General features: G+C 41.1%; 1 protein-coding gene across 4 annotated transcripts; it reads left to right on the top strand.

Annotated features, from left to right (window-relative positions):
* Positions 1-18: 18 nt before the first annotated feature.
* ep300a (E1A binding protein p300 a) lies at positions 19-21,192 on the top strand. Of its 4 annotated transcripts, none has more exons than XM_058405555.1 (31): positions 19-438; positions 2,803-3,428; positions 3,930-4,106; positions 4,234-4,531; positions 5,267-5,380; positions 5,608-5,814; positions 5,969-6,074; positions 6,203-6,337; positions 6,616-6,733; positions 6,837-7,020; positions 7,187-7,264; positions 7,382-7,461; positions 8,441-8,593; positions 8,843-9,271; positions 9,405-9,626; positions 9,728-9,893; positions 10,056-10,174; positions 10,381-10,620; positions 11,538-11,626; positions 13,315-13,425; positions 13,621-13,677; positions 13,858-13,935; positions 14,027-14,094; positions 14,186-14,336; positions 14,542-14,688; positions 14,886-14,999; positions 15,102-15,267; positions 15,392-15,559; positions 15,647-15,808; positions 15,907-16,188; positions 16,337-21,192. In XM_058405555.1, the coding sequence occupies exons 1-31, from the start codon at positions 345-347 to the stop codon at positions 19,169-19,171; spliced, it is 7,974 nt and encodes a 2,657-aa protein (XP_058261538.1). In that variant the 5' UTR covers positions 19-344; the 3' UTR covers positions 19,172-21,192. The 4 variants fall into 4 exon arrangements, with proteins under 4 accessions (XP_058261538.1, XP_058261537.1, XP_058261539.1 ...); XM_058405554.1 differs by having other exon boundaries at positions 7,175-7,264; XM_058405556.1 differs by having other exon boundaries at positions 20-438; positions 7,175-7,264; positions 13,345-13,425.
* Positions 21,193-22,617: the final 1,425 nt, after the last annotated feature.

Here is a 22,617-nt window from a genome sequence, read left to right as displayed (position 1 = left end):
TGTTTACTGTTTATGAGAGGGTCAGGGGCTAGTAGTACGTGTGTCTTTTGATGGTCTGAAGCCGACTCCCCCTCCTCTTCCTCCTCTTCCTCCTCCTCCTCCTCCGCTCGTACAAATTTATAAAGAAGAAAGCTCGCGCTGGGGAGGGGGCTGATACGCTGAAGCTGAAATCGAGAGGCGAACCCAGGAAAGAGGAGTATTTTGTACACGGGACTTTCCCCTCCTTCGTCCCTAAAAAGGAGGGGGAAAAGTCGGATTTTGAAGGCGACGAAAAAGACGAGGATTGCTAATAGGCGACGACGCCTATTTTTGTGGATATATATATTTTTTTTATTGGTAAAAATATGGCCGAGAACGTTCTGGAGTCTGGCCCGCCTTCAGCCAAGAGGCCTAAACTATCCTCTCCGGCACTTTCTGCCTCCGCCAGCGATGGAAACGGTAAATATTTTTATTTTATCTGGTAAATATTTAAAGACTAGAATTATTTTGGATGTTTGATCTATCTGTCTCCTGTTTTTGTCCGTTCGTGTATTGTCATGTTGGTCAGAAAAGCGTGTGATGATTTCTGTTTTTTTTGCCGTAGCTAGCAAACGCAGCTAGTTTTGCGAGCTAACGACGTAGAGCTGTACGGGACTAGCTTGTCGTTAGCCTAGCTTGTCATTCCAGCTTCACACAAACTGCAAGGTTGCTAAGGTGGCTAGCTTAGCTAGTTAGGTGGCAACAACATTAGCTTGCAGCTTGGCTCGTAGTTAGGGAGTGCTGTTTCACAGATTTTGCACGAACTGATCACAACATTGTCGTCAGATGCCAAAGATGTAGCTTGATGGCTGATTGAATGCTTTTTTATTTATTTGTGTTGTGCCAAGCTTCACCAACACACACAGCAGGCGTAATGGTCCGAGTTAGAGAGGAGCTAGCTTCAAACATACACGCGTAGCGTCACTTTGATTACATTCTATTAGTTTGTCAGTGAGTACTTTATTTCGGCTAAAATATGTTGAGTTAATAAAGCGATTAACTTGTTATATTCGCTGGTGTTTGTCTTGATGATAAGTCATTCGTCTGGCTGAAGATTTCGATAATGATACAGTCATTACTTATGTTTGTTGTGAAGTTTCATATTTGGATGGAGCTAACTGGCTACATCAAAGCTTATCTCTTGTTGGCTAACAATCGACAAAGATCAACCCTCATTAGCCTTGGTTAGCAAACGCTAGCTAGTTTGTTTTCCAAACAACGTAAAACTTACAGACCTAATGTGAACCTGACCTCGGGCTAATGAGACAAATCTTACTTTGGGATTCTAGTATTTGTTTAACAAACAACTTCTGGGATAGTGTTCGGCGATTTGTTGGTTATGCGTTGGAGAGATGTGTTGAACTAAAGAGTGTGGCTAATATTGTTAGCTGGTCAGCTAGCTGGTGTGAACAGTGTGTAGAGCTATAAATGCCGCAGCTTCAGGCCCAGTGGTTAGAACTCTGACTCCCCCTGGCATTGTTAGCTAGTTAGCTAACTGGCTTTGGCGTCGTCTTTTTTAAACACGACAGACTTCGGTTTATTAACATGTTAAGTAGAAAATCATCACATTTAGCGACTTGGTATAATGTTTGACGTAAATAGATCTCTGCTGCACTGGCTTTATGATGCACCAGTTTGACTGGCCAGCGAAACCACTCGAGCTAGCTAGTTGTTGCAAAATACGTGATTGTCTTCGGTCATTTTTTTCTTCCCAACTGCATCTGTTTCTATTGTTCGGCCCTAACGCTAATGGACCCGTGGACTGAGGAGGGGGGCCGTATTGCATATATACGGCCCTATTTCAAGGGGGGAAATGCTAAATATATGAAGGCTATAAGTTTAAGTTTCGAGATTGTTCGCCAAGTGGCAACAACGTTGCGTCCTAATGGTCCAGTTACTGAAATCGTTCAGGTGTTTTCCTGTACATTTCCTTCCTACATTTTGTTACTCCTCTCTCACGTGTTGGAGATTTTTTAACATCCTGCCTATTATTTGCGATCTTCTCGTGGAATAACATTTTATCTTGTTTATAAAATGTCGAGGACACAGTCAAGTGTGCAACTAAACACACAGAGCCTGTATTTCTCCACGACGCTGTCAAAAGCCACTCTGACATGATCTTGATTTTTATAAAACACTTTTGATTCTTGTTAGTGTGCAAAAGAAGATGCTGAAACAAGTATCACACATCACATGAAAGTAAACATTTTTTCACCTTCACTCTCTCCAAAGACATGGCTGAATTTTCACAATTCAGTGTGGTTTCGTTTTTATTAAGCCTTTCTTTAATGTAGTAGAATGTGTGGAAGAAAAATACTTGAACACTCAGTATAACACACAGATCTGACTAAAATATCATGGTTAATTTTTTTTGAATGACTTCAAATGCCCATTACATGCTAAACAAGACTTTATTAAATCTGAATGGTGGCTGGTCTACTTCATTCTCTAAGGGCGGTTGATGAGTAGACCGTATGGATCTCTTCTCGTAGCAGTGTGTGTATTTATGTGCAACCAGCTTCATACTTTTACATTATGACTTAGTCTGTGTTTGGTACTCTATCAGACGACAGCTTGCACTGAACACAGCTATCTGACTGACCTTTTCTGTGCATTTGCTGATGTTACCAGTATACGTTAATGCTTTTATAATAAATCCACATGGATGCTGGGAGAAGTGTATTGCACACATGCATTATTTTTGCTAAAGTAAACAAAAAAACTGCTCATTGGTGTATCTGTTTATAACAGTAACAACAATCCCCCCCCCCCTTTTTTTTGTAGACTTTGGTTCACTCTTTGACCTGGAGCATGACCTGCCAGATGAGCTTATCAGCTCCTCTGAGCTAGGTGTGTCAAATGGTGGAGACCTCGGGCAGCTCCACACCAGCCTGGGTGTAGGTGGAGCAGCAGTCGGTGGACTTGGAGGGGTCAGCAGTGCTGGCCAAGATGCAGCTGCCAGACATAAACAACTCTCTGAGCTGCTCCGATCAGGGGCACCACCTATATCTGTGCAACAGCAGCAAGGAGGCAGTCCAGCTGGGGCATCTATGGGGCTTATGGGCAGCATGAAGGCATCTCCGGGTCCCCAGAACATGGTGCCTCAGGGGCAGCAGCACCTTTCCCCTCAGCAGGTCAACCTGATTCAGCAGCAACAGATGGCAGGGATGGTGGGTGGCATGAACAGAACTATGCTTGTACCTCAGAAAGGTAATGGTCAGCAGACTGGGGCCCCTACACCTCAACAGCAAGGCATGATAGGAGGACAGATGATGAATGGGACACCCAGAATGGGCTACCCCAATCCAGGCATGGGTAGCAACAGTAACCTGCTGGCTGAGACCCTGCAGCAGCAGGCAGCAGGGGGCCAAGGTGGACTGAGAGCACAGCAGCCTGGAGCATTAAACAAGGTAGGCTAGTCATGGAGTTACAAAAACACTGTTTTATTTAGTTGTAGTTTTCACCCCTTCCTTTCACTTCACTTCCTTGTTGCATTTTGTGGTGTTTCTTTTGTGCCTTGGGTAACTGTTTCATAGCTTCTATGTGTATGGACATGTTTAGCACAAAATTTAGTGAATTGATTTTTTTGTTTATTAATCAGATAAAATTAAGGACTGTTTTCTAAATGTTTTTGTAAGACCTTTTCAAAAATGTATTTGCATCAGCGTATGGACAAGCAGTGAAATTTCACTCTGAACCAGTGTGCACTCCCAGGTTTTATTGCATTATCCAGACTAGGAAATTGCCATCTCCTAAATATTTATCTGATGCTCTAGCCACTGTGTTATGTTAAGGTAAATTTTTATTCTGTAAGCTATGACTAACTTATTATTCTAGATCTTAAACCTGACCTGTCTGTCTTGCCTCTTTCTTTCATGTTTTTGTTTCCATTTTCCACCCTGTGATTTCAGATGGGGATGATGGGGGGTGCAAGCACCTATGGAGGCCCCTATAATCCAAATGCAGGTCAGAGTCTGAGTGGTGGAGGGCTTGGGCCACAGCTCATGAACAAACCAGCTTTACCCAACAGCTTGGCCCAATTCAGCATGGACAAAAAACCTCAGCCCATGCCAGGCATTCCATCCATGGTGAGTGGATAGCTTTAATATAGTTTAAATGGCTTCTACACATTTTATGATATGAATATAGCACTAAAACTTGAACAGGTACAGAAACGTCTTTAAGTATGTATTTTCCCCGCTATCTCTCTCTCAGGCTGCACAGCAGCCAACAGCTGGTGGTGCTGGAGGGGCAGCAGGGATGGTGCCTAATTCCCAGGGAGGGATTGGTCCATCACCAGCTGCATCAGTAGGAGCAGGAGTTCCTCCAACAGCAGACCCAGAAAAGCGCAAGCTCATACAACAGCAGCTGGTTCTCCTACTTCATGCCCACAAATGCCAGCGGCGAGAACAGGCCAATGGGGAGATTCGCCAGTGTAACCTGCCACACTGCCGCACTATGAAGAATGTCCTCAACCACATGACACACTGCCAGGCTGGCAAATCCTGCCAGGGTAGGTTGAAAGAGGGCTATGTGTGAATTTTGATTGTTCAAAGTAGATATATTTAGTCTTTAGATTTATAATTTATTCTTCCCTTTAGATATAAGTAGTTGCCCAGAACCAGTAGCTGAAACAAGACAGTAAAAATTCCAATTTTCAAACAATTTCAGGTCTATGGAGATTAGGGACAAATTATTATTATTATTATTATTATTATTATTATTATTATTATTATTATTATTATTACCAGGATATTATTACCATTTATGCAGAACTGTCTGCAAGTAGCTTAGCAATTTCATTAATTGGCTGAGTAATGCTGAAAAAAAACCATCTTTTTATTTCTTAACATGGGCTATATATTTTTAATCTATCATTATAAATTTATTTTTAGCTGGTTGATAAACATGTGACTAGCTAGCTGGAGCCACAAGAATTAATGAAATGTGATCAATCTGATTATTATGCCTAAATCTGCCTGGTTTTAGAATGTTTTTTAAAGTCAGACAACTGCTTTAATCTGATTTCTGGTAATGCACTTTTATATGTCTACATGAAGTCAGGTAATTGTCAAAATTCAACATTAATCAGATAAAGATGCTTTTAAATGCACTCTGTGTTCACAACTGTCACTATATTAAATGACTAATATTTCCTTGTTGTTATGTATGTGAACACATTATCCATTGTCTTTCCTCCTTATATTTAATGAAATTTTGACCAAATGTTTCTCACTCTAATTTCCAGTGGCACACTGTGCCTCATCGCGACAGATCATCTCCCATTGGAAGAACTGTACACGGCATGACTGCCCTGTTTGTTTGCCACTGAAGAATGCAGGCGATAAGAGGAATCAACAGTGTGAGTGTGTTTAGCATTTTATTAGATGTTACTATTTTATTTTGTCTGCATGCAGGTAACTGGTATGGTGTTTGTTATAAATATTAGTCCAATGTTACATTCCTTGATTTGAAATTTGCTATATTTCTCTATGTATGAATAAATATATCCATTACGATTTTTAAATCAAAAAATCAATTAAAAAAGCAATTAAATCAAACCTTTACCCCTGTCTCTCCCAACCACAGCCCTACTAAATACTGGTAATGTGGGCTTAGGCACTGCGTTGGGTAATGCACCAGGTGGCCCACACAATGCTCCCAGTCTTAACACTCCAGGTCAGATAGACCCCAGCTCCATTGAGAGAGCCTATGCAGCTCTTGGACTCACCTACCAGGGTAACCAGGCACCCTCTCAGCCTTCCCAGCAAGCACCTAGGCCGCTCAACGCTGTGGGTAAGTGTCACTAATTACTCTGTTTATATTGGGTCAAAGTTGATTGTTTAAAACTTTTCTTATAGAATGGTTAACTGTTACTAAGATGTTTGGCTTATAAATTGCAAAAATGAGTTCTAAGTGTGGCTAATCAATTCTGCACTTGCTTTACCAGGGGGAAGCCCAATGGGTGTGAATGGGGCTGTTGGTGTCCAACCACAGAGTCAACCATCTAACCTTCTTCAAGATCCTATGCTGCATGTCAGCATGAATGCTCAAAAGTAAGTAAATCCAGCAACTACTCATGTTATCATAATTTTAGAAACCTGGGACTTGAAACTCCACTACATTCTACTAAATATTTTGACATGCATGTGTAAAGATGTTGTTCAATCCCTTTTGCTTTTAGTTTGTTGAATGATGGTAGTGGTGTGGGCAATATGGGCTCACTGCCTGTGGCCACTCCAGCTGCTGGTGCTGGCATGAGAAAGAGCTGGCATGAGGACATCACCCAGGACCTACGGAACCATCTTGTTCACAAACTGTATGCATTTTATTTTAAATAATTATTAAAGTATTGTTTTAAAGTGTGAGGTGGACAAACCATTAACTATTTAGCTGGCCCACCAGACAAGTGAAAGCCACAGCATGTTTGCATTAGGGCATTAATCCAAGCTATGGGAAATTAAAAAGTGTATTTAAGTTAACTTGTTTACTTCTTTAAAAAAAAAAAAAAAAAAAAAAAAAAAAAAGTTTCTTATGTAAAACATTGTGCACTTGGAGGGGGAAAGTCTACAAGTTGTTTTACTTGTTTTTAAACAGTGTCCAGGCCATCTTCCCTACCCCGGATCCAGCTGCACTGAAGGACCGGCGCATGGAGAATCTAGTGGCTTATGCTCGTAAAGTAGAGGGGGACATGTATGAATCTGCAAATAGCAGGGTAACAATTTTTGTATCAGCCATGCCTGCAGTGTTGTCTGAAAATAAGACCAAAGCTTACTAAGAAAAACACCAAACACCTTCTTTTTTAATCTGTCCTGTAGGCAGAGTACTACCACTTGTTAGCAGAGAAGATCTACAAGATACAGAAGGAACTGGAGGAGAAGCGTCGGATGAGGTTGCAGAAACAGGGTATGATGCCCACTCAGCCTGGAATTCCTCCTACTGGGATGCCACAGGTACCACCTGGCATGGGGCAGCAAGGACCACCAACAGGAATTCCCCCAAGTAAGTAGGCTAGTCACCAGTGCTTTTCAGAAGGCAAAGTATATGCACAGCTTGCTGTGTGGACATGGTTTATAAGGTCACAGTAAGATTCATATGTTGAGATTTCATTTTTTGCACATTTGTGTCATCATGATGGAGCTTAACCAATTCTTAGTTCTCTCTGCAGATGGCCCTCTATCTGATCCATCAATGGTGCGGCCCACTGGACCAAGCCAAATGGTGAACAGGATGCAGAACCCTGCTGGTCTGTGCATTAGATTTCTTGTTTCAGTACTAAATGTTAAAAAGTAACATTTTAATTAAAAGTAAAAATTTAAATAGTCTCCTCATTGAAATGTTTATCTTTTTTTCTGGGGGATAGGAATGAACCCATTTAATCAAATGCAACCTATGGGTCAGAGATCCACTCCTCCTCTTCCTCTTGGTACACCCCTGAACCAGGTGAGTAAACCAAGTGATGGACCCAGTTTCCTGTACTAGCCATCTCAAAATTATATTTAGATTTTAAGATGCAGATCAGGCCTGTTCCAGAACTACACTTGATGCACACGGCAGTAGGAATTGTCTATGAAAGTCCTTAAAAGTCTCATTCTGTGTCTGGATACTAAAGGCAGTCTTTTGGAGCATGTTAAATGCTTATAACTTTTTCTCACTAGCTATTTCTCCCCTTTTGCATGATTGCTACCTATACCTTTGGAATGTGGTCAGTTATAAGTGATTTATTAGTGCTTGGATGAGGGTTAGGCGAGTGAAGGTTGTTTAAGGGTGGGATGGAATTATGTCCTAGCATGTTATTTACATTCATTGAGCACTTTAATGGGAGCACTATACTAGTACTGGGTAGGGCCTGCATTTGCTCTTAGAACAGCCTCAATTCTTCATAGCATGGATTTCATAAGACGACTGAGATTCTGGTCCATGCTTCATGCATGTGGTTTTTCACTGCTGCCACACGATTAGCTGATTAGGTAATTGCTTGAAAGCGCCGGTGTACAGGTGTTCCTTATATATTGTTCAATAAGTGTATTTGCATACCATGTTCTATTTCTTTGATTTTTGACCAACGGATCATTAGTTCCTTTTGCATTGCAATTGAAGATTAAGTGGTCCTTCTGCAAGAGTAAAATCGATGTATATAAAACTATATGTTGGTTATTGCTTTTTGATATTTCAAACTATGTTGTGGTCTAAGGATTTATGTTTAGAAATCAAACTGTCATTGGGTGTAAGTGTTCATACAGTTTTGGAGACTGCTGTAAAAATGTGCTTTTGCCAGTAATCATTTACAAACATAGTCCTGACAGTTAGGACGGTCTCTCTTTTGAACTCTAAGGTGTAATGTTTTAATTACATGAGGACTGTCTGCTTGCAAGTCTAAAATAAGTGCATGATGTCAGTGTTCATTTTTTGTATGTTTCAGATGCCTATGGGGCCTACAAGGATGGCACCACCTAATGTTGCACAAATACAGAATCAGTATCATCCATCTGGCCAGTTTCAGGGTTCAAGTCCAGTGGTTTCTGCTGGACCAGTTGGTATGGCACAGCCTGGCCCTCAGGGTGGCATGGCTCAGGTAAGGCTAAAATTCCTGTCTTGCACTTAGAGTTTTCATGAATATGCATTACACATTCTCCACACTCTCTTATTAATGGTCAAATCAAGTTCTTGATTCTTACCGTCATTAATAATTTAGTGCTGACATGCAGCTATACTCATGCGTTGTGTGTCTAGACATTTTATGGTAACGTTGCATTTATATACTTTTCTTTCAGAAGTGAATTCTAAATGCTTCTAAAGTCTTCTAAATGCTTTTGTGTTTTAGCATGCTCCAATTCAGACACCACCGTCACTGCCAGCCAGTAGTCCTTTAGCCCAGCCTGCCTCCATTGGGGGAGTGGGTAGTGGGGTGTCAGTGGGCAATTTGGGCCCCAACAATGGTGTTGGAGTGTCTCCGTCGTCCACCCCCTCCCAGTCCATCAATCTTTCGCACTGTCCAACTGTCCGACAGAGCTCTCCCTCTCCAGCACGCAGCCGCACACCCACTCCACATCTCACACCACCTCCAAGTCTACCAGGTTCACAGACTCCACAACCGCACACCCCCAGTTTGCCCCACTTAAACTTGGGTGCCAGTCAGCAGCAGCTATCTCAGCCTTCTAACAATGATAAAGCCATGCAACTACAGCAGCCATTAGGAGGCGCTCCCTCAACACCAAACGCTGCTCTTGCGTCTCAGCATCCGCCCACTCCAGTGAGTTTTTTTTTTTTTACCTTGCTAATGTATGGACTGCTATAACATGCAGCTCTTTTGTCATGGTGTTGCCAGTTCTGCATTTATAATGACCAGCATCTCACCTTTTTATTTCTCATCTTTTACATGTCAGCTATCTCAGAAGGGCTCTCTGCCAGTAGATGGCCAGGCTGCTACTCCTGCTTCTGTGAGCAGTGCTGAGGCATCCTCCCAGCAGGTACCCTCAGATGTTACTGCCACCCTTGAGCCAAAGGCAGAGCATGAGGAAGAGGAGGATGAGGCAGATGAGGAAGAGTCAATGACTGGAGGAAGAACTGGAATAAAGGGGGAGATAAAGATTGAGGAAAAGCCAGAGGTAAATCCCAAAGTGAAGTCAGAGACTGGCTTAATGCACTAGGCAATTAAATACATGTTTCCCATGCCGTGAGTATAAAAGGTTGTTTGCTTTTTCCTTAGATAAAGAAGGAAGAGACATCAAGTGAGGGATGTAAAAGTATTCCTATGGAAACGTCTGTGGCCACAGGGGAGGATAAAAAGCCTGAACTGAAGAGTGAGCCTAAAGAGGAAGATGTTGGTTCAGGCACCCCCAGCACTCCAGCTGGAATGCCTAATAAAAAGAAAAGTGAGGACATTTTCCACATGTAAATTTACATGTACCAAAATGATGTGATTTCATGGCTTTATGCTATAACCCACAATAATATAATTCCTGATTGCATGAACATTTTTGCATGAAATGCATTACAGCATCCTATTTATACTAAACCCTCTTTTATTGAACCAGTCTTCAAACCTGAGGAGTTGAGACAGGCCTTAATGCCCACACTGGAGTCTCTCTATCGACAGGACCCTGAGTCTCTCCCTTTCCGCCAGCCTGTGGATCCATCACTTCTGGGAATACCTGTATGTGTCTTTCACCACTCATGAGCATCAAAGTCTAAAGTGATTTAGACTTGACTTATTAATGTTTTTGTGCAGTTATGAATTCCTGTGCTAATCTCGAACCAAACAAATTCACATCTTAGTCTATAATTATTGTGACCTTAAGAGTAATATTTTAAGTAATGAATGTGTAATGTTCTGTGTCTTTTGTTAATTATTTTTCTCAGGACTATTTTGACATTGTGAAGAATCCTATGGACTTATCTACGATAAAACGCAAACTTGACACAGGCCAGTATCAGGAGCCTTGGCAGTATGTGGATGACATCTGGCTCATGTTCAACAATGCCTGGCTCTACAACCGCAAGACTTCACGGGTATACAAGTACTGCTCCAAACTGGCCGAGGTGTTCGAGCAAGAGATAGACCCTGTCATGCGGAGCCTTGGTTATTGCTGTGGAAGAAAGGTAAGTGACTGTTCAGAGAGAGTTGAAGCAATAAACATCTATTTATTACTGAAGTCTAAACCTACTGTTAGCTCCATGGTGCAATTTTTGCAATTTGTCCAATTTGCCCAGAACAAATAGCCAGTGAATTCAGCACATACACAGAACATAGTTAGCATAAGTCAGCATATAGTATTCATTTGAAATAATTGCATAGCAGGGAAGATGGGTAATGAAGACAGGCCTAAGCATGAATGTGAAGACAAAAAGATGGGTCATCTGCATATTATTTCAAAGAAGCATTAAGATATCTCATGCTGTAAAGCAGAATTCAGAACATGCCACCATTCAGTGCTGGCAAAGACTGGAAATACAAACAGATTGGGCATTTTTTCAAAATGGTAGAACATTTGAATACACAAAACAGGGATTGAGATTGTGTCCAGGTTTGTTTTCATTTTCATAGTTCTCTGGAAGAAAAGTGGGTTTTAGGATGCTGCTGATGCAGTTCAGTTAACCAGTGAATTGACAAAACAGATGTTTATATTTTGACATGCGTGTTTAACATTGTCTTTGTGGGAATGCAACATATACTGATGCTGTAATCATTGACTTGCCCCGTCTACCAGCTAATGAATTTATGATTTGACCACGCCAGCAGAGAGCATAAAACGGGTTTCAAGTATTGTAAGTGTAGTTTTTGCATACCGTCTGCATGCATCTTGTGTTTTGGCGATAAGTCCAGTCTGCATTTATTTAGACGGACGTTCTTTTAAAAACTGATTGTTGCTAAGTCCCAAGATGGGTCAATATAGAAAATTTGACCAAATCACCCAGCTAGACTTCATACACAATGAAATGTTAAATTTGTTTTAACTGCAGATTAATTACTTGCATAATTTGCTTATTGTAATGGTTATCATGCTTTTCTGTTCTAGTGGGAATTCTCCCCTCAAACTCTGTGTTGCTATGGCAAGCAGCTTTGCACTATACCACGAGATGCTGCTTACTTTAGTTACCAGAACAGGTAAGGGACATTGACTTGGATAGCTTCCATACATGAACAAATGTGATATGATATTTTATAGGTATTATAATGAGGTAGATGCCATTAAATGGGTAACAATACATAAAATTCAAATTTTATCACAGTGGTATATTACAGTTGGTGGCTCTATACAATGTGTTGGATACAGCAAAAATAAGCATTACTTGAATATGCGCCTTACATTTCCTTTTTAATCGATTTTAAAACATTCAGTGTTACAAAAGCACAATAATTGAAACGTAATGACTTTTTGACTCATTCAGATCCTTCAATTTTCAGATAATGAAAGGAAAAAACATGTATTAAAATGGAGTTACTTGTGGTTAGAAATTCAGTGGGTGGTGTGTCTGAAGCACAAGGATGTTCTGCTGTTCACTAATCATGCTGTTGGTCACTTTGTGCTCTGATAGTCCTAGACATGTGGCCCAGTTTCCCCATAAGGGTAGTATTACCAAAAGCATACCGATGCTTTATGCCAGTTTATTATACGCTTGTTTGTATTTGGGTTAGTGTATTTGGCATTCGTAACTGTCCAGTACTCACTGGCTGTTGAATCGCTGACGCATTAAATTGAGAGCCTCATATCAAGCTGAACAATATGTAATATAGCCCTTCTACTTTGAACACTTAATATTTAACGAATGAGAGATGTCCTAAAAATATTTTAACATGAAGTTTGAATGGTCAAATTGTGGTTTGGTTTACTTTGTTATTTATATAGACATCATATGTAGTGTTTTTGCTGGTGTGTGTGTATATACACACTGCCTTCCAAATTATTGGCACCCTGTCATGAAAATGAGCAAACGTTTAATATATTACAAATAACATGCATTATATGATGATTTGAATATCACTCGTTTGTTTGCATTGAAAATATTCTGTGGGGCTGTTGATTCTGACAACTATTTGAAAGAAAATACCAATTTTTATTATGGGTTTTTCTTTTTTTTTTTGGTTAAACAGTAGAAAAGGTTTGTATAAAATAAAGAGAATTCATTGTTTGGCTCATTTGTAATGAACAACCAATAATTCTGAAGGGCACTGTATATATTAATAGAAGAAACTGCTTCCTGATCTGAAGGTGTAATTCAAATGCATATTTGTTCCTCCTATGAGAAGAGACAGCCTTAATATAACCATTTGGCTGACACTTTTCTTCTGCTGCTTGTGTGTGTTTAATGTGCTCATGTGTCTGTAAATACTTCCCCTCACCCCAGCCTCCCTTGCAGTTGATTATGCTCTTGTTTAGCTGTGATGGTTTACTCATTACACATGCAAACGCTAATCTGTGCTTTGCTTTGGCTTTCTGCTTGTCTTGTCTGTCGTCTCCCTATCTATTTGTCCATTCCTACCTCTGAACTAATGTCCCGTGTAATTTGCTCCCTTTTTGAAACTTCCCTTTATGTGATTCAACATGTCATGTCTGCCATGGCCTGCTTTCATCTCATCACTCATCTCCATCATATCCCTTCCTTCTTAAAATCCCTGCTCAAAAACTGTGCATCATGATTGACTCCTCTGGCGACGACCCTGTTCTGCGCTCCTCATCTGTGCCTGCTTCCCCCTTGGCCTGCCCTGCCCTGCCCTGCCTTGTGCTGCACTGATTGGTGTCTGCCTCCTCATGGCCTTTCGTTGAATGGCTATGGTGCTGGTGAATGGTGTAGTTCACCAAAATATGGACTTCTTGCTGACAGGTACCACTTCTGTGAGAAGTGTTTCAACGAGATCCAGGGTGAAAACGTGTCCCTAGGGGATGACCCATCCCAGCCGCAGACGTGAGTTCTTCCGTAAAGGATTTCTCTTTTCTGACTTCATAAATGATGTATATTTTTTTCCAGGTTATTTGTATAAGACACTTCAGTACTCACTGTTCTTGTCCAGCTAGAATATGAAGAAACTGTCATAGGGAAAACGAAACTGTTATACATGTTTGACTTCAGAGTATTTAAAGCTGCTCATCCATGTTCCAGATCAATCAACAAGGACCAGTTTGAAAAGAAGAAGAATGACACACTTGACCCTGAGTTGTGAGTTTGTCATTGCATTGACCCTTGCTGTTAAGACTTAGTATTACAAACTACTTTTAAGGATCATTAATTTTTTTAAGCATTGCTACTAATAAAGCCATTTTCCATGAAGCGGTCCTTTGGGTCATATAATGCATTCTTTAAAATTATAAACTTCGATTCGACATTTTGTCTTTGTAGGTTTGTAGAATGTATGGACTGTGGGCGGAAAATGCATCAGATCTGTGTTCTGCACAATGACACTATTTGGCCTGCAGGGTGAGTCATTGCTACTGAAAGTCATGTTAGCCTGTTTAGATTATATTTCAAGGATTTAATGTCTAACTAGTATCTCCTCTTATTCTTTCAGCTTTGTTTGTAGCGAATGTCTGAAGAATTCCAACAAGAGCAGGAAAGAGAATAAATATTCTGCGAAAAGTATGCTATGCTACATTTTTGGTGTTCAATAAAAAACATCTGCATCTGCAACATTATCACAAAAATCGTAAATTTTCTTTTTGTCATATAGGGCTGCCCCAGACTAAACTGGGCAACTTTTTAGAAACTCGTGTTAATGACTTTCTGAAGCGCCAGAACCACCCAGAATCTGGTGAAGTCACTATTCGCGTTGTCCATGTCTCAGAAAAGGTGGTAGAAGTCAAACCAGGAATGAAATCCAGGTGAGAGATGCTGAGATCTAATTAGATATGTAAGGGTGATGAGTGTTATATTCATTAACAATTTCTGTGGTTTGGAATTCTGTTTTGGCTTGGAAATAGTCTCAAGGTAAAAGCAGCCGGTGGGGAGATGTGATCAGAAACTGTGTCTGTTTCTAGTTCATTATTCCTTGTTGCCTGTTGACTGTTTTTTTCCCCTTTCTCTCAGATTTGTAGACAGTGGTGAGATGCCAGAGTCCTTTCCATATAAATCAAAAGCTCTGTTTGCCTTTGAGGACATTGATGGTGCGGATGTCTGCTTTTTTGGCATGCATGTGCAGGAATATAGCTCAGATTGTCCACACCCTAATCAAAGGTACGGTATATCCTTATTATTAAACAGAAATGATATTGCCGCTCTCATTCATCAGAGAGCGGCAATATCATCATTCAACAGAAGTACCCATGTTTTTCCCTATATTGTGTCAAAATGATTTTGAATATTAGCTGCTTCTTTAACATTCTGATAATGTTGAACTGTACCTTTCTGATAATGCTGTTCTTCCCTAACAGACGGGTATACATATCCTACTTGGACAGTGTTCACTTTTTTCAGCCACGTCTTTTAAGAACGGCAGTATACCATGAGATTCTTATTGGGTATCTGGAGTATGTCAAAAGATTAGGGTAAGCTGATTCAGTTACACCAGTAGGAATATGTTAAAATGGTAAAACTCTTTCCTGTATGTTTGCCACTCGTACCCTCTCCAACCTATGGCTTTATTTTAGGTTTACTACAGGCCACATTTGGGCCTGTCCTCCCAGTGAGGGTGATGACTACATCTTCCACTGCCACCCTGCTGACCAAAAGATACCTAAACCTAAGCGGTTACAGGAGTGGTACAAGAAAATGCTGGATAAAGCTGTAGCTGAGCGCATTGTGCATGATTACAAGGTAAGAATAGGTTTGTCTTGTGTAAATTATCTCTTTTCACAATTATTAAATGGCGTCTTGTATAGCATACATATTTACAAAGACAAGGATTCAAGAAATACCAATCCTTTTTGTCCCTTTGCAGGACATCTTCAAGCAGGCGACAGAGGATCGTCTCACTAGTGCCAAAGAGTTGCCTTATTTTGAGGGTGACTTCTGGCCTAATGTGCTTGAGGAGAGCATTAAGGAGTTGGAGCAGGAGGAAGAGGAGAGAAAACGGGAGGAGAACAGTACTTCCTGTGAAAGTGTAGATGTAAGTTGGTGCATCCAATTCACCATTGTTACATAAAGTTACATAACTTTAATTCACTTTGATTGTATACCACCTTGTATCCTTTAGGCTACAAAGGGTGACAGCAAGAATGCCAAGAAGAAGAACAATAAAAAGACGAGCAAGAACAAGAGCAGTATGAGCAGAGCCAACAAAAAGAAACCAGGGATGCCAAACGTGTCAAATGACCTATCACAAAAACTTTATGCCACCATGGAGAAGCATAAAGAGGTAGGACAGAAAGCGAAAGATTTGGGGGTTTTAATTGTATGGGGAAAACTCTGTATTCTAATTTATTTTTTTTCATTTCTAAATTTTCTAATTTAAAGGTGTTCTTTGTGATCCGGCTGATTGCTGGACCAAATTCTAATGCTCTTCCACCAATCATGGACCCTGATCCATTAATGGCATGTGACCTGATGGATGGGCGAGATGCTTTCCTTACAATTGCACGGGACAAACACCTGGAGTTTTCCTCATTAAGGCGGTCCAAATGGAGTTCCATGTGTATGCTAGTAGAGCTGCATAACCAGAGCCAAGATCGATTTGTCTATACATGTAATGAATGCAAACACCATGTTGAGACACGCTTCCACTGCACTGTATGTGAGGTAAGGAATATTAGATTGGCTCAGGTTTTCTGCATTTGGGGGCAGAAACAAAATGAGAATTAAAATGTATCCATGATACCTTTTTTTTGCCAATAGCATTTAAAAAGTTCATTATCTTCACAAAACTAACTATATCATTTTATCTTAGGATTATGACCTTTGCATCACTTGCTACAATACAAAGGGTCATGAGCACAAGATGGAGAAGCTGGGTCTTGGTCTGGATGATGAGAGTAACAGCCAAGCTGCAGCCTCCATGCAGAGTCCTGGTGACTCGCGCCGTCTTAGTATTCAGCGTTGCATTCAGTCTCTAGTACATGCTTGCCAGTGCCGCAATGCCAACTGCTCACTTCCGTCCTGTCAGAAGATGAAAAGAGTGGTCCAGCACACCAAGGGCTGCAAGCGCAAAACCAATGGAGGTTGCCCTATCTGCAAGCAGCTTATTGCACTTTGTTGTTACCATGCTAAACACTGCCAAGAGAACAAGTGTCCTGTGCCTTTCTGCCTAAACATCAAGCAGAAACTGCGTCAACAGCAGCTTCAGCACCGGGTTCAGCAGGCCCAGATGCTTCGGAGAAGGGTGGCTAGCATGCAAAGAACAGGCCAGCCGCTTACTGCGGGAAATGAAGGGTTGCCATCACCGAGCAACAATGGTACTACTGGCCCTGGGACACCCACACAAAGTACTCAGCCTCCTGCCCTACAGGCACCCACTCAGCAATGTCCAAATTCTGGTCCCCAGGCTGGGGCTGCAGGTGGTCAGCAACAGCAGCAGCTTACAGGAATGGTGCAGCAGCATCATCAATTTCCGCAGCTACCTGCTGGTGGGATGATGAACTCTCCACAGCAACAGATGGTTCAGCAGCAGCAACCACCACCACAGCCACCCTCAGTACAACAGCTTCAGCATCCCAACAGCCTTCCTCCATATGTGCAGAGACCTCCGGGTTCCTCTCCACTTTCTCAGTCTATGGGGAAACCTGGCATGGGCCCAACCAGTCTGCCCCAGCAACAACAGTCAGTCCCAGCTCAGTCAGCATTTTCGTCACAGCAGTCCTCTGGTCCTCCTCCTGCAGCCTTGGAAATGGCCCTGAAGATTCAGCGAGTGGCAGAGTCTCAAAGGCAGATGGCTAAACAAAAAAGCCTACAGATGAATCAAGTACCAGGGATGATGGCCACACACACATTGCACCAAGGCCCTCAGACTTCAAACCCAATGGGTCTGAACCATCCTGGAGCAGCGATGGTGGGGCCCCAGGGATTAAACCCGCAGGCACAATCCACTGTACCCAGGGCTCAAATGGAGCAACAGCAAGGTGTGGTAGGAGCTGGCATGCAGCAACAAGGAGGACCTCAAAATCAACTTCCTCCTCAGGTACAAATGTCGCAAGCTCCACAGGGTGGGCCTCAGCTCCAGCCTCCACAGCAGCGGGGAACCCCAGGCATCCCTCAGCAGCGACCAGTAATGTTGAGTCAAATGGGTCACACAGGAATGGTTGCTGGGCAACAACCACAGCAGTCTGTGCAGCAGCAGCTTCCCCAACAACAGGGGCAGCCAGGAGTGATGGGTATGATGGGTGGCCCAGGTGGAGCTACAAACCCAGCAGCTGGCAGTGGAGGTCTCCTTCACAGTGCCTTGCAAGACCTTCTTAGAATTCTGCGTTCCCCCAGTTCCCCCCTTCAACAGCAACAGGTCCTGAAAATATTGCGCTCAAATCCTCAGCTTATGGCAACATTTGTTAAGCAGCGTGTGCCGAAATACCTTGGAAGAGGTGGGCCTGGTGCTGGAGGTGCAGGCCCAGCAGGCATGGAAAGCCCACAGCTAAATGTAAATACAGGGGGAAGTCAACCAGGTATGCACTTGGGCCAAGGGACTGGGATGCCCCCCACAAACCCGCTGCAGCAACAGCAACAACTTCAACACCGCCCCATTATGGGTGTAAATATGCAGCAGCAGCAGCAAATGGCTTTACAGCAGCAACATGGTGTTATGCCAGGTCAAGGCTCAAACATGGCAAGTATATCTCCCCAGTTTAAAGAGTTAATGAGGAAACATTTGCTGCAGCAGCAGCAGCAACAACAACAACAACAACAGCAACAGCAGTCGCAGCAGATGGGAAACCTCAGTCAGTTCCAGCATCCACAAACACAACAGCAGCAAGGTTATCTTGGCCAGCCTGGAATGCTGCCACAGCAGCCAGGTCAAGCTCATGGTGGTGGACTTCCACAACAGCAAGGAGGACCACAGGCTGGGCTGCAACAGAATTATTCAGGAACCATGTCTCCGCAGGTGGCAGCAGCTTTACAACAGAGGTTGCAGCAGCAGCAGCAGAATGCCATGGGTGGGTTCCAGGGAAGTGATGGGGGTAGTTCCCTTCAGCCGCAGCAACTACAACCCCCTCAAGGTGGTACACAGCCTCAGCCTCCCCAGGCCATTATTCAGCAAGCACTGCACCAAAGGCTTCTCCAGCAGCAGCAACAGCAACAACAGCATCTAGGTGGTGGCTCTCCTGCTCATCATAATAATCCTATGAGTCCTCAACAACCAATATCCCAGTCTCCACATTTACAAGGCCAACAACTGTCCACTTCTATTAGCAACCAGGTGCGGTCACCCCAGCAGCCATCGCCGCGACCCCAGTCTCTGCCACCAAACTCTAGTCCATCTCCTCGCATGCAACCCCAGCCTTCTCCACACCGCATCTCTCCACAAACCCAAACTGGCTCCCCTCACCCTGGTCATCTTCCCCCACATCACACTGGCATGGTAGCGCCTCCACCTCCACAACAACCACAGCAGCCAACTCAACAACAGCAGACTAGTGCTATGGACCAAGCCCCCTTTGGGTCAGACCAGAATGCCATGCTTTCACAGCTTGGTGGAATGGGGCCCCTGCATGGGCAAGGAACTAATGACATGCTGGCTGGCAACAACCAAGACATGGGGACAAATATTAATCACGGCTCATTAGATTTAATGTAGCATTACAGTCCTCAAAACACTTAACAGGAATGGGTTGCAATTTTTAAATTTACTGTTGCTCTCATTAGTGTTATTATTTAATATTTTTGATGTAAATGAAAAGACTACACCTTCCTATGGGAGATACTACATTAAATGAGCAAATTAATAAATTAAATGAATGGTAAGTTATTGCTGTTAATATATGCATATATATTTTTAGCCAATTCTGTTCAAAGGGTTCTGGGTGAAAGAATGGGAATATTCTCCTTGGTATTTGACAAGTACTATTTTTGGGGATGACTGCCTTTTTATAAATATTTTTTTAAGATTTTAAATGCATAAAATTAAAGAGAAAAACATGTTAAAACATTTAAATCCTTGTTGTTTTTCCTCCATACACATTCAAATATTGTGCCCATTTTTGAAAGTGTTAACTACCATCAGCAGTTGTTTCTTGCCTTCATTCTTGTATTCATATTAAATCCTTATAGTGGCCCTGACTGGACCACTATTGGCATGTTCTGCTTTTGTAATGTATGCGTTTCTGTTTGCAGAACCAAGCAAGAAATGGATAACTTTATATGCGTGAAAAACGCAGTGTCCCTTTTCCCCCCCGATGACAGATTGCATGGAATAAGTTTGTCATTCGATGCATGTCATGGTTTTCCCGATACCATAGACCCAGTCATTTGAATGTGTATTACATTCTTTCATTTCGTGTTTTTATAGTTGGAATGGTACTAGAACTGCTGACACTACATATGTGCTATAACCATAGGACACAGTGCAGTCATTTCTACCATGAAGCTTAAACTCTGATGAGGGAACTTTGATTTCTCAAGGAAGCAATCTTGATGCTCTTTTGCCATTTGACTGACTTGATGTCCTCACTCCTCCTCTCTGTCCAGGAAGGAACTATTTTCCTGACTTCTCCCCATTTTGATGCTCAGACCTTTGGGATTTTAAATCATCTTTTTCCTACTGTGTAAAGAAATTCTGGACTTCAGTACTTCTTTTTTTTTTTTTTTTTTTTTTTTTTTTGTAATAAAATGTGTATGGAACTGGACAGTCAAGTCCTACAATTTTGTATTTATGTTTCCTTCTGATTTAAGCTCAAGGGAGTTGAGCCTTTAGGGCAGCTTGGAGCAAGTAGGCTCAGTATGAAGTTTTGCTATGGGTTGGGTTGTTTGTCAGACCAATATTATTATTTTATTTTTATTTTTATAGAAAATGATGAGTGTGTACTAACAAGGCACTGCTGGTTCACTTTGTCTTTACGTTGCACACAAACACTGTGGAGGGCACCTACTGTCCGTTTTAGATAGTAAAAGACAGTTAAAAAGAATATGAAAGACAGCAACCCTATTCTAATTTCCTGGTTTCCAATTCTTCACAAGTTTAACTGGTAAAGTTAGCACGACATGACCTGAACAGTGGCAATATGGTGTGAGACTTATTTTATAAAATTAGAAAAATATTTGTCTTTTTTATAATTATATATATATATATATATACATATATATAGAGAGAGAGATATTATTTAATTTAATTTTGGAAGAAAAAAAACTTGAAGCAACAGGAGCTGATAAATTACAATTTTTGAAAGATGTAATGGTGATGCAAAATGACACTGTCATACCTTATACATCCCACTTGGGGACTGCTGAGAAATGTTGTTTTGATTAAATGTCTTATACATGCATATATGAATATATACATAATGATCCACTGTACAAAACATAGTAAAAGCATTTTTGTTCTGGGTTTTTTTGTGTGGATTTTTTTCCCCCTTTTCTTTTCTTTTCTTTTTTATTAATCTGTTGAGGAGGAGGAGGAGGAGGAGGAAAGATGTGGACTGGACAAAGACCATATGATTTGTTAAAGTTTTGACCACTTTTTTTCTTGCTAACACTTTTTGGTGCTTGCTGAGAGCAGCAAAAAATATTTGATGCTCTGGTTTCAATAATTTTTTAAGTTATTTTTGTGATTAGATTTTTTTTTTTTTTTTTCAATTATTTAATTGTATATTAAAGTATGTTTGTACCAATGGAAATCACGTTTGGTGGTTTTACTTTTTTTAGGGTTTTCTTACTGTACTCTTGGGGTACTTTCACTAAGCTGTACAAAACATGCTTAAAGAGTATATCCAGTGTGGGGGGGGAAGCATTGATTTCTCACATTTAACTTTATTACAATATAAAAGCACATCTCTAATGTACAAATACTGCCATGTATTCTGGCATCACAACACCAGGTTTTCTGTAAATATCTGAATAGTTTGAGTACCTTTTTACCATTTATTATAAGAAAAGTACAAAATGTTTCCTTCCCTAAACACTATGCTCAATTATACATTTATAAGTCATGAAAAAATACAGTGTAGGGTTAATGAACTCAACTTTGTGTGTGTGTGTGTGTGTATATATATATATACACAGTATTACATTACATTGAATACCAAAGATTACACAGAGGCAGGCATTTGACTTGCAGTCACTGGCTAAGTGGAACAATGGATGCTACAAAGTGCTGCTATAAAAACTATGTAAGTCAATGTAGAGGTAGTGCAAATTTCTGCTGCAAAAGGTGTTGGGAGTTACCATATTGTCATGACATCTAATGTATACCATAATAATGAAACAAAATGTTAAGGGAACAACAATTTTTTGTTTTTGAAAAATATTCAATAATTACAGAATCAGTAAGTTTTTTCACTAGCATGGAAAAACTGTGGACTGACGGTTTTTATTTTGTAGGCTATTGATTTGGAGTTAAATACTGAATTGGTTAAACAAGGCTGTACCATGAGTGAGTGTAGTATCTCTCATACTATGACTCAATGTATGTTCACAACAGTAGAAATGGCATGACATCACAGGCTGGAAGAAATGTTGACAACCAGAACACACACACGCTTCAATGATGTGTGAAAGTTTGTGTGAAACTTGAGAACCTTAAATAAAAAAAAGGAAATTGTTGGACACAGAAGTGATTCTGGTTCTGGAAACAGTCAATACGATGCGTAAATATGTTTCAGAGGGAACTGAAAATTTTGACCCCATTTAACCAGTTATTTCATGTGCAGTGGCATAACTTAGATTATAACAATAGATTGAAGCAGAAAAAGATCCAGATGCTTTATAAAATAGATATTCAGTTAATTTCTCAGCAATGGGTGAGTTCCAAACTAATTGTTTGTACTTTAAATGGAACATGGAGCACACAAGTTTGTCGCAGGGTTTCATTTCTGTACCAAAAATGGCAATATATTCAATGATAGTATATTAATTCTGATTTCTCCAATCAGATTGTATGAGGTAAAGCTGTTGTTTTTTGTTCAATGGTTTCAACTTGGTGGACCTTGGATTCAAACATGCAACCTTCCAGGCTGTAGTCCAGCACCTTAGCCAATAAGCTACCATATCCCATAGGACACAGAACATACATACACTGATCCGGCATAA

This window comes from Hemibagrus wyckioides, linkage group LG13 (genome assembly GCF_019097595.1).
Source record: "Hemibagrus wyckioides isolate EC202008001 linkage group LG13, SWU_Hwy_1.0, whole genome shotgun sequence".
NCBI classification, from domain to species: Eukaryota; Metazoa; Chordata; class Actinopteri; order Siluriformes; family Bagridae; genus Hemibagrus; species Hemibagrus wyckioides.
Note: the sequence above shows the minus strand (reverse complement) of the source record. Positions and strands in the feature narration are given on the sequence as shown.

Excerpts from the sequence above, each read along its gene's own strand:
- ep300a (XM_058405554.1), top strand. The coding sequence starts at position 345 with ATGGCCGAGAACGTTCTGGAGTCTGGCCCGCCTTCAGCCAAGAGGCCT. Across the intron at positions 5,381-5,607 it reads CGATAAGAGGAATCAACAGT|CCCTACTAAATACTGGTAAT; the intron begins GTGAGTGTGTTT and ends TCCCAACCACAG. Across the intron at positions 15,000-15,101 it reads GAGTATGTCAAAAGATTAGG|GTTTACTACAGGCCACATTT; the intron begins GTAAGCTGATTC and ends GCTTTATTTTAG.